The following is an 11,956-nucleotide window of genomic DNA, read 5'->3' as shown; positions in this document are numbered from 1 at the left end:
CCTTACTTTAATTGATGAACCTTATTTTAATTGATGAACCTTACTTTAATTGATGAACCTTATTTTAATTGATGAACCTTATTTTAATTTTATTTTAATTATTTGTGCAAATATCATCAAGTGTCTGCGCCTGACAAGGACATGCCAATTCATGCATGTGCAGACAGGAAATGGGCAGGGCCGTCCAAACATGCCAGATGGATGGACGGATTGGAGCGGCGTCTCCGGTCATGCGGACTCTCCAGTGGTCCGTTGCCGAAAGGCAAAGCGGCGGATCTACGTTCCCACCCTCACCTACGGTCATGAACTTTGGGTGGTGTTTCTGAAGGACAAGATCACCAATAGAAGCGGCGGGAATGAGTTTTCTCCATCGGGATCTCCTTTGGAGATACGGTGGGAAGCACGGTCATCCGGGAGGAACTCCTTGAGAGGAGCCGGATGAGGTGGCATGTGGAATGGACGCCTCCTGGGGAGGTGTTCAGGGCACATCCTACCGCTAGGAGGCCTCAGGGAAGACCCGGAAGGGATTATGTCTCACCTGGATGGAACAGAAAAGGGCGGCCGGGGACCGGGAAGTCTGGGCTTCCTACTGAGACTGCTGCCCGGATAAGCGTAGGAAAACGGATGGATGTATTGGCCCGAGGCAAGGCCAGCTGTCCTTCCAATATTTTTTAGGCACCAAAAGTCAATTACTACTGAATACTGCAGTAGCCTAGCCGGGTCACTGAGAGGTCCCTACTTGAATCAAATAGTCAGCTTGCTAATTCTGATAAAAAAGATGGCCAACAGGAAGAAACATACGGGGTAGGGTGCAAAACCACGCGGTATTACAAGTATTTTAATTATAATTGGATAGTTTCAGTATTACAATGTTATTAAAAACAATATATTCAGAGACTTGGTATTATATTCTAAAATTGTTGGTCATTTTAAAACCTCATTTCTGCATGTGTGTGTGTGTGCGCCCCCCCCCTCTGACCTGTGTGGCACAGATGACAGGCTTGCCCGCCGAGTTGCAGCGGCCAATCATCATCTTCTGAGCGATGAAGACTTTCTCCGCCGGGATCTCAATGCCCAGGTCGCCCCTGGCAACCATCACTCCGTCACTCTCAGCCAAGATCTCCTCAAAACTGAGGCACAGATTAGGGATGGGGTGGGGGGTTGGGGGGGTGAGAATGAGGAGGGAAAAGGCTGAATGTTTTGCTAACATACCAAAAATAGAATTTAGCTCATGTTGAACATGGCGTCCTCTCCACGACGCCCAAGCTGACTCACGCGGCAGCGATCCAAATGGCAGATGAGATCGTAACGACAAAGACACCAACGTAATCGTGTGGGAATGAAATATTTATGGAAAAGATCCATCACTAGAAGTGGCAGCCACTGAGAGCAGATGACTAACGACGACGCCGAGCTGGAACCTAAATTGTGTCAAGATACATTAAGTGGCTGCTGGAAGTCACCGATTAGCCCATTAGCAAACGCGGGGGACGGAACCTGCCGGCTGGACACATGCCGTCACCTCGCTGACGGGTGGCAGGCGGCTAGCGACGGCCCCGTCACCACCTCGTTATCAGCACTCCTGCCCTCGGCTACAGACGTCCACAAACACCCCTTGGTACCGGGGACCTTCAGTTCTACGTTTATATAGCCCTGGAACACATTCTCCTGTGGGCCTTGAAAAACCCTACTGAGGTCCTGACCTGACCCTTGCTGCGACTGCGGGGGCCTTGACTCACACAGGAAGTCATCAAAAGTAGGGGGATCACAGGGTCTCATGACATTAAACCCAGACGAGATTTCTTGTTCTTGTTTGCGATCATAACATTTCAAGAACTGCAGCATTTCAAGAAATGCTGCAAAGGTTTTACAGACAGTCCAATTTGCCTGTGAGAAAAGACATGTTGATATATTATATTATATATAGGAAATATCCCATTTTTATCATATATGATAGTTATTATGGGACGAGTGGTTAGCGCGCAGACCTCACAGCTAGGAGACCGGGGTTCAATTCCACTCTCGGCCATCTCTGTGTGGAGTGTGCATGTTCTCCCCGTGGAGTGCCCAATTAACCTAGCATGTTTTTGGAATGTGGGAGGAAACCGGAGTACCCAGAGAAAACCCACGCATGCACGGGGGAGAACATGCAAACTCCACACAGAGATGGCCGAGGGTGGAATTGAACCCTGGTCTCCTAGCTGTGAGGTCTGCGCGCTAACCACTCGACCACCGTGCCGCCCCATAATAACTATCATTCATTCATTCATTCATTTTCTACCGCTTTTCCTCACGAGGGTCGCGGGGGGTGCTGGAGCCTATCCCAGCTGTCTTCGGGCGTAAGGCGGGGTACACCCTGGACTGGTCGCCAGCCAATCACAGGGCACATATAGACAAACAACCATTCACACTCACATTCATACCTATGGACAATTTGGAGTGGCTAATTAACCTAGCATGTTTTTGGAATGTGGGAGGAAATCGGAGTACCCGGAGAAAACCCACGCATGCACGGGGAGAACATGCAAACTCCACACAGAGATGGCCGAGGGCGGAATTGAACCCTGGTCTCCTAGCTGTGAGGTCTGCACGCTAACCACTCGACCGCCGTGCCGCCCGATAATAACTATCATATATGATAAAAATGGGATATTTCCTATATATAATATAATATATCAACATGTCTTTTCTCACAGGCAAATTAGACTGTCTGTAAAACATTTGCAGCATTTCTTGAAATGCTGCAGTTCTTGAAATGTTATGATAGCGAACAAGAATAAGAAATCTCTTCTGGGTTTAATGTCATGAGACCCTGTGACCCCCGTGTTTTTGGAATGGGGGGCTTGCATAAGTTTAATAGCAATAATAATAATAATAATAGTAATAATGGTAAAAATAATGCACAGGAACAGGATCTGTCTAAGTCAAACGCCCACGTCACTGACGGTGCAAATAACAACAACAACAGAAAGTTAACACATATGGAATGCAAGATGCACCCGCATGAAAATAAATGCCCACGCAAAATCACACCCCTATCTGCACAGCATGCTGGGTAAGCACAGGACCCCGAATTTGGCAGGAAATCTAACAGAGAGTCGCCATACAGGCATTTGTAAAGTTGCGACGTGGGAAAGTGGAACGTCTTTCACTTACTTTTGGACTCCTTGCCGACTTTCCACCTTGCTGATCACCTTGATTTCCCTCCCGTGCGCCCCCAGGACCCGCCGTACATCCCTGACGTCCTGGGCCGAGCGGATGAAGCTAGCGAACACCATGTCCACACCCTGCGCCACCCCGAACCTCAGGTCGGCCTCGTCTCGCTCGCTGACCGCCTGGAGGCCGAGAAGGTCGCAGCCGGGGAGGTTGACACCTTTACGGCTGCACAGCACGCCGCCGGCCTCCACCACCGCGTCCACCCAGTCTGGACCTGCCAAAGAAGACGAGGGACACAACTCACGAGGTCACGTGATGCGCCGTGGCCCGTGCTCGTCACGTGTCAGACCTGTTTCCAGAACTTTGAGTCCAATGAGGCCGTCGTCGATGTACATCTTGCCTCCCTTCTTCAGCACCCGAGGCAGGCTGGGATAGTCCACCCAGATGGTCTTCCCGTCTGTGGACTCTTTGTCACACTCTGCCGTCGCCACGCGGACGTGGCTGCCTTTTTCCAGCCGCACCTCTCCTTCCACTTTCTACACCGACACACAAGCCGGAAACCAACACCGTCATCAACCATGAACACTTTGTTACTGCAAATAAACATATACAGTACCAGGCAGACATTTTTATACAGCTCTAGTTAGCCACTAACAGCTAGCTAGCTAAAACGTTGATAGCTTGCTGCTTAATGCAACTTACCAGAGATTTATTTAGTATTTGTTGAAAGTAAGTTATTAAAAACCTAAAAAAAAAACACTTTTACTGTTTGTTTTTTACTTGTGGATATATTGTGCTTCAATTTTGCTGCTAGCTAAATCCAGCACTAGCAAGAAGTGCTAAGTGGGATGTACCATGTCACTCAAATCTCCAGGGGGGATTTTAGGTCCATTTTTTTTTAAGTGGAGGTCAATTGTTAGTCTCCATACATTTAAGTTGAAAATGATAACGTGTTCATTTCTACTAGCTCGCTAAACTTAAGCTAGCTTGAAATGATATCAATATACTGCGGTGCTGTGCTACTTTAGGGTCCATATGACCAGCGTTAGTCAAACTAATTCCTACTAGCAGTCACCACTTACCTGGAAAAGTACTCCAGATTCCAGTGTATAAGCCACTGCTTTTTGAACCCTGCGGCTTACACAGTGGTGCGGCTAATTCATGGCTAAAGTGCTAATTGCTAATTGTTTAAATACTTTACTGCTGGCGAGTCAGTGAGGAAAGTATAGCCGGAGCCGACCGCGTACTGTATGTATGTAACAGTACTGTATGTAAGAGTACATAACAGTCTGACTCATCTGTCAAGAACACTTTACTGAATTCATCACACAGCAACTAAACACTCAAAAAGTACTGACAAATATACCAACATGTACCAATATCATATGTTTTTTTAACTCTTGTTATATATATTTACTATGTAGTATATTCATAATGTACTGTATATTTTAATATAATCTTGAATATTTATTTTTTTAGGATTAATAATCATGTATTATTGTTATTAACAATAATTATCCTTCCTGTTAATATGGTGATGTAGCTAAGATAGTGGTGACGTGTGAGCGTCCCGTAATCCAATCAGGACATGAAAAGATTCCCCACGGCTCAATGACGCCACCTGCTGCTGGTGTTGCGTGTTTACAGTTCATGGAGTGCGTTTACCCCTTTGACTAATCCCGTACGGATCTCCGGTCCTTTGGTATCCAAGGCGATGGCCACGGGTCGATAGTACAAGGGGTCGGAGGTTATGGTCTCCACGGCCTGGCGGATGTTTTGGATGGTTTCCCCGTGGTACTGGCGCACAATCAAAAAAAGACGACATCACAAAGCTGACGAGCGTTAAAGCGATGAAGAGCGTGGACACGTACCTCGTGAGAACCATGAGAGAAATTCAAACGTGCGATGTTCATTCCGGCTTTGACCATTTCCTGGAGTTTGGGGATGGATCGGGAAGCAGGACCTTCAAGGAAGAGGTGCCACATATTAGCAGGCCACACCCGTCTGCCAGCTAGCCAAAGCACAAGAAGACAAGCGTCCCGCTCACCGATGGTGCAGATGATGCTGGTGTTGCGTGCCGTGATGGGCTCCTGGTCGATGTCCAGCAGGCACAGGTGCTCCAGGAAGGTGTCGGCCATGCTGGCGTCCAACTGCTGGCGCTGGATGAAAGAGTCGGGCAGGGTCATGGCCTCGGAGTAGCGTCTGATGCGAGCTGGAAGTGGGAGAAAGAGGGCGACAGGTGAGGTGTGAGGGCTACACCTGGGAGTACAAATGAAAAAGCCCAGGTTCGATGCTGCGCTCATCATCAACACAAACAACATGGCGGCCGCTGCTCTCAGGAACACCTTTTTTGGAGATGATAGCATAAAAAGCCAAACTATTGACTTCATGGAGGATGGTGCACGATACCAAGGGACACGCTGTGACATTTTGATGACAATCTGGTTTCCGGATGGAGTCATGCATTGTCACTGTTTGAACCATCAATGAACCCACCATCATGAGAACATTATGAGTTATCATTTTATCACTTTAAAAAATTCTGAATAATCTGTGGAAAGACTTTTTATATATTATATATATTATATAATTATTTTTATAATTATATTTTATATATATTATATTTGAAAAAAAATTAAATTTTACTGACAAAAAGTGAAAATTTTTTGAAGAATAAATAATTTTAATAATTATTCATAATAATATAATAATAATAATTATAATTATATAATAATTTTTTTAAGTCATAATATTGAAAAGAAAAAATTCATGACATTTTTTTGAAGCAAACAATATTTACAAATGATTTTTAAAATTATTTTAATTTAAATAAAAATACTTAGTTTGAATATTATGAGAGGAAAAAGTCTGAATATAAATATATGTAACAAGGTTCTTAATATTACTAAGAAAATAACTAATTTTGTGATAAAAAGTTGCAATTCTTTCAAGAAAAGTTGTACAAAAGTAAATATCACATGCAAAAATTTGTAAGTATTACAGTATTTACTAAGTACAAGATGAAAGTCCCAATATTATGATAACAATGTTGTGATATTCTCCAAATAAAGTTAGCATATTAGCATAGCACACATGGGGAAGGGTCAAAGGTGAGAAGATGGTGACGTTAATGAGGAACATGAAGTACTACGTACGCTACCCGCAGTACACATGCCAAGTACAGTAATCAGTCAGCTGTCAATCATCAATCAGCGAGAAAGTGAAAACGCGCCGGAAGGCGTCGAATAAAGCGTTCACCTTTTAACGCCAAAGTAAGAGCAGAAAACCGCTGAAGGATTTCAAAGGCAATTTCCTCCCCGAGAAAACGTCAATGAGGGGATCTGTCATGCGCGGCACGGAAGGAAGCGGCGCCACGACAACGTCCCTTTCACGGGATTTCACACTCAGTCGAGCTCGCCATTACAGCCGCCGGCGATGACCAGGAGGATGATGATGATGGAGGAGTGTTGAGGCGGAATTAAATAAAAAACAAATAGAAACTCCAAAGCTAGCTAGTGCAGACTATGCTAGCATGGAGGAGAACATTAAAAAAACGGCGCTCCTGATGGTGGCGTCCGTGTGGGAGTATTTACAGGTGAAGACGAGGCCTGATGGAAGCGGGATGGAAGCACACAGCACCAACTCCCTGTGACCCAGTTGTGCCGCACCGCTGCACACATCACTTCCTTCCTGTCCCGCTGAGACCTCCCACACGAGACGTACACACACTACAGTATAGCTATGATTGGCAGCCGACAGAAGACGCTTACTGTACAGGAGGTCACTGACATGAACTAGCCTGACGCTTTGTACTCGTATCCAGGTCAGCTACGGCTCACATTGTGTGTGTAATAAACTATATAACTAATAACATTCAAGCTAGATGATGGTGACAGTTTGACCCTGGAACAGACCGGTAACATTTCCGACTCAAAAGACTCCCAATGAATCAATCAATGAATATCTACAGCAGCGATCAATAAAGCAGTGACATAAGGAAAAGCCGTGCTCACCCATCTGGTACTTTGGACTTGTTCACCTTCCTCCTCTACCTTCCTGTCTGCTCTCTCAGCCGCCTCATACGCGGAATGATGCACGTCACATGATCACACCTGGGCACGCCCTTTTTGCTTAACTTTCGCCCTCTTGGCACACACGCACACGCACACGCACACACGTCAGTCAGGTACGCCAGGTCATCAAGTTGACATCGGGGCGTCAACAATGCTAAAAATGGAAAGAAAAAAAAGCCTCCATTACGACACCAAAGTGTTGTGAGGTTCAAAGTGACATTTGTGCATGAAGGACACACACACACACACACACACACACACAGTCATGAAACGCCGTTCTTATGGCAAATATGAAGAAATATACAAATGGTCACCACATACTTTTATACGCTGGAATATTAGGGTCACCTTCAATCATCATCATCATCTTCATTAGAAGTATACCAAGAATAAAGTACATTTAGGGGAAAGGAAGTCATTCCAGAACGTCTCCCAAGGACAAAAGGTCACATATGGTAGTTCCTCAGTAACTACTCTCAATTCATGTGTCTTAGTCATTAGATCCTCATTACTTCCTCAGCAACTACTCTAAACGTTGAGTTCCTCAGTAACTCATTTAAGTGGATGTGCCTTAGTCAGTTATTCAGTAACCACTCTAAATACATGTGTCTTGGTTCCCCAGTCACCACTCTACTCATTAGTTCCTCAGTAACCACTCTAAATACATGTCTTAGTCACACAGTAACTACTCTACTCACTACTTCCTAGGTAAATACTCTAAATTGATGTGCGTCAGTTCCTCAGTAACTACTCTACTCATTACTTCCTCTGTAATTACTCAAAATGTATGTGTCTTCCGTTCATCAGTTGTTCAATAACCACTCTAAATATAGGTGTCTTGTTTTCCTCAGCAACTAATCTACTTGTTATTTCCTAGGTGACTACTCTATTCATTAGTTCCCAAGTAACTACTCTACTCATTAGTCCATTGGTAACTACTCTAAATGCATGTGTCTTGGTTCCTCAGTGACTACTCTACTCATTGTCTACTCGCTAGCTACTCTAAATGTGTCTTTGTTCCTCAGTAACTCATTTAAATGGATGTGCCTTAGTCAGTTATTCAGTAACCACTTCAAATGCATGTGTCTTGGTTCCCCAGTAACCACTCTAAATACATGTGTCTTAGTCACACAGTAACTACTCTACTCACTACTTCCTAGGTAAATACTCTAAATAGATGTGCGTCGGTTCCTCAGTAACTACTCTACTCATTACTTCCTCTGTAATTACTCAAAATGTATGTGTCTTCCGTTCATCAGTTGTTCAATAACCACTCTAAATACGTATATGTGTCTTGTTTTCCTCAGCAACTAATCTACTTGTCATTTCCTAGGTGACTACTCTACTCATTAGTTCCTAAGTAACTACTCTACTCATTAGTCCATTGGTAACTACTCTAAATGCATGTGTCTTGGTTCCTCAGTGACTACTCTACTCATTATCTACTCGGTAGCTGCTCTAAATGTGTCTTTGTTCCTCAGTAACTACTCTGCTCATTACTTCCCTAGTAACTACTCTAACTGTATGTGCCTTAGTCATTAGTTCCTTAGTAACTACTCCAAGTGTATATGTGCCTTAGTCATTAGTTCCTCAGTAACTACTCTAAGTGTATGTGCCTTAGTCTTTAGTTCCTCAGTAACTACTCTAAGTGTATGTGCCTTTGTCATTAGTTCCTCAGTAACTACTCCAAGTGTATGTGCCTTTGTCATTAGTTCCTCAGTAACTACTCCAAGTGTATGTGCCTTAGTCATTAGTTCCTCAGTAACTACTCCAAGTGTATGTGCCTTAGTCATTAGTTCCTCAGTAACTACTCCAAGTGTATGTGCCTTAGTCATTAGTTCCTCAGTAACTACTCCAAGTGTATGTGCCTTAGTCATTAGTTCCTCAGTAACTACTCCAAGTGTATGTGCCTTAGTCATTAGTTCCTCAGTAACTACTCCAAGTGTATGTGCCTTAGTCATTAGTTCCTCAGTAACTACTCCAAGTGTATGTGCCTTAGTCATTAGTTCCTCAGTAACTACTCCAAGTGTATGTGCCTTAGTCATTAGTTCCTCAGTAACTACTCCAAGTGTATGTGCCTTAGTCATTAGTTCCTCAGTAACTACTCTAAGTGTATATGTGCCTTAGTCATTAGTTCCTCAGTAACTACTCTAAGTGTATGTGTCTTAGTCATTAACAGTAACTACTACTGTATCCATCTTCCTTCCTTCCAACTAACATTATGCTGACCTCTTTTATTTATAGCTTGACCTGCAAGTTATTGAATATTCCTGGTAAGTTTCCACACAAGACCTGATGATGCCGACTGACTGACACCATTCCCCCCCCCCCCCCCCACCGGCCCACTGAGCGTGTGCATATTTACTGATTAAAAAGCAGGTTGACTGAAGGCGTGCACCTTGAGCTGCAGAGCAAACAGACCTTTGCACCTTGTAGGAAACACTCGGGATCATATAACAGTTGACCAGGAGACCCGCCGACACCAGTTCAATTCCACTTTATACTGTATACAACGCTGTAGGGGACCACAAAGATGTCCACTGGGGACAAGATCATATGCGGTACAGTAGAATACAGTAGAGTACAGTGCAGTAGAATACAGTACAGTAGAGTACAGTAGCACATATAAAACCGGTGAGATGAGCCAGATGCTAAGCTTGGAGTAAGAAGAAGAAGAAGAAGAAGAAGAAGAAGAAGAAGAAGAAGAAGAAGAAATAGTAAGCCAATGACCAACCTGTAGCACACATGAAGATGCAAGCCCACAATGAAGGCTCGGCAAGCAGCGGCGAGCAAAGCAGGAGAAGGAAGGGGAGGAGGAGCTTTAGCACCACCTGATGGACAACCCTGGCAGTGCGTTGGCAGGAGGAGGACCAAAGTTCATTTTTATTTGGAGGACGTGGGTAGAAAGTGTGTGTGTGTGTGTGTGTGTGTGTGTCAGAGCTTCCTGAAGGTGATCCTGGGTGGAGTCTCAGGCTGCAGGATGAGGGTAACTTTGGTGTTGAGGTCTTGTGAAGAAGACACACTGAGGTGGAAGTTGAGCAGGATCTGCAAAGATAAAAAGGAGGTGACGGTCGTAAAAAAACGCTTGGACACCCCCGGGTTAAGGGGGGGGGGGGGGGTGGATAGTTCCCGTGCGTGACTCACGTGCATGAGACAGAGCTGGATCTCATTCTCGGCAATCCTGCGGCCGACGCACTGCCTCGCCCCGAACCCGAACGCCAGCGAACGGAAGCCGGCCCCCTCCTCTTTCGCTCCTCCTCTCTCCGGCCCCTCCTCGCGGACGCTGCCCCATCGGCCGGGGTCAAAGGTCAGCGGGTTGTCAAAGACCTCTGCGCTCCTCCCCAGGGGGTACAGACACACTTGGACCATGGTCTGAGGGCCCATGAGATCAACGTGAAGATCTTCGTGAAGATCAACGTGAAGATCTTCGTGAAGATCAACGTGAAGATCTTCGTGAAGATCTTCGTGAAGATCTTCGTGAAGATCAACGTGAAGATCTTCGTGAAGATCTTCGTGAAGATCAACGTGAAGATCTTCGTGAAGATCTTCGTGAAGATCAACGTGAAGATCTTCGTGAAGATCAACGTGAAGATCTTCGTGAAGATCAACGTGAAGATCTTCGTGAAGATCAACGTGAAGATCTTCGCGAGGATCAACGTGAAGATCTTTGCGAGGATCAACGTGAAGATCTTTGCGAAGATCAACATGAAGATCTTTGCGAAGATCAACATGAAGATCTTCGCGAAGGTCAACATGAAGATCTTCGCGAGGATCAACATGAAGATCTTTGCGAAGATCAACATGAAGATCTTTGCGAAGATCAACATGAAGATCTTCGCGAAGATCAACATGAAGATCTTCGCGAAGGTCAACATGAAGATCTTCGCGAAGATCAACATGAAGATCTTCGCGAAGGTCAACATGAAGATCTTCGTGAAGGTCATCGTGAAGATGCTGAGGTGTGCTGCTGGTGACTCACCCCTGCTGGAACGTTGTAACGGTGAAGGATGATGTCTTTGACCGGGTAGCGCTGCACGGTGATGCCCACCGGATACAATCTGACAACACACACACACCCTCGTTTACTACTTCCTGACATACAACGTGTGAAGGACAGATATCGCAGGTTAGGCTAGGCTAGGCTAAGCTAGGTCTTTCCTTCCTGCAGCTAACAGACTCAGTCATAAAAACGACACCCAAAAAGTCCTGTCCAATAACCGTGCAATAAACTGTGCAATAAAGCTGTGACTTGGTCAGCATGTATCCAGCTGGATATCGTGTATATAACTTTAAATGACGCTGTGTTTTTGTTTCGATACTTGCGTACTTCTGTATTGCACTACTATTATATTATTAGCAGTATCACTAGCATGATTTGTAGTATTGTATTAATATGAGTATATTTTTTTATTTAATATTTTATTACATAAATATTAATTAGTGGTAGGTTGCACGTGTTCGGGTGGTTAGCATGCAGGACACACAGCTTGGAGACCTGAGTTCGATTCCAAATTGCAAATAAACGTAAGCATTCTCCTTGATGGACTCATTATTATTATTAGCAGTATCACTAGCATTATTTGTAGTATTGTATTAATATTAGTATTTATATTTTTTAGTTGAATATTTTATTATGTATAAATATACTCTGTATAAAGATTTATTTTTTTATATGTGGTGTTATATACGTAAATATTGATTAATTAGTGGTAGGTTGCACGGTGTTC

General features: G+C 44.4%; 1 protein-coding gene across 5 annotated transcripts in view; it reads right to left on the bottom strand.

Moving 5' to 3' along the window:
- The window catches only part of pklr (pyruvate kinase L/R), a 28,181-nt gene that overhangs the window by 8,902 nt on the left and 7,323 nt on the right, over positions 1-11,956 (bottom strand). The window contains exons 1-8 of one of the 5 annotated variants that reach the window (XM_058085745.1): positions 9,964-10,144; positions 7,170-7,383; positions 5,204-5,368; positions 5,028-5,119; positions 4,822-4,953; positions 3,506-3,692; positions 3,157-3,430; positions 980-1,130 (exon numbers count right to left, since the gene is read on the bottom strand). In XM_058085745.1, the coding sequence (XP_057941728.1) occupies positions 980-1,130; positions 3,157-3,430; positions 3,506-3,692; positions 4,822-4,953; positions 5,028-5,119; positions 5,204-5,368; positions 7,170-7,173 (1,005 nt within the window). In that variant the 5' untranslated portion in view covers positions 7,174-7,383; positions 9,964-10,144. Of the gene's footprint in view, positions 1-979; positions 1,131-3,156; positions 3,431-3,505; positions 3,693-4,821; positions 4,954-5,027; positions 5,120-5,203; positions 5,369-7,169; positions 7,384-9,650; positions 9,842-9,963; positions 10,275-10,373; positions 10,602-11,208; positions 11,288-11,956 lie in introns of those variants that run through there. The other 4 variants (XM_058085747.1, XM_058085746.1, XM_058085744.1 and 1 more) reach the window with 4 other exon arrangements.

The sequence above is a fragment of the Doryrhamphus excisus genome, chromosome 10 (assembly GCF_030265055.1).
Source record: "Doryrhamphus excisus isolate RoL2022-K1 chromosome 10, RoL_Dexc_1.0, whole genome shotgun sequence".
Taxonomy (NCBI): domain Eukaryota; kingdom Metazoa; phylum Chordata; class Actinopteri; order Syngnathiformes; family Syngnathidae; genus Doryrhamphus; species Doryrhamphus excisus.
Note: the sequence above shows the minus strand (reverse complement) of the source record. Positions and strands in the feature narration are given on the sequence as shown.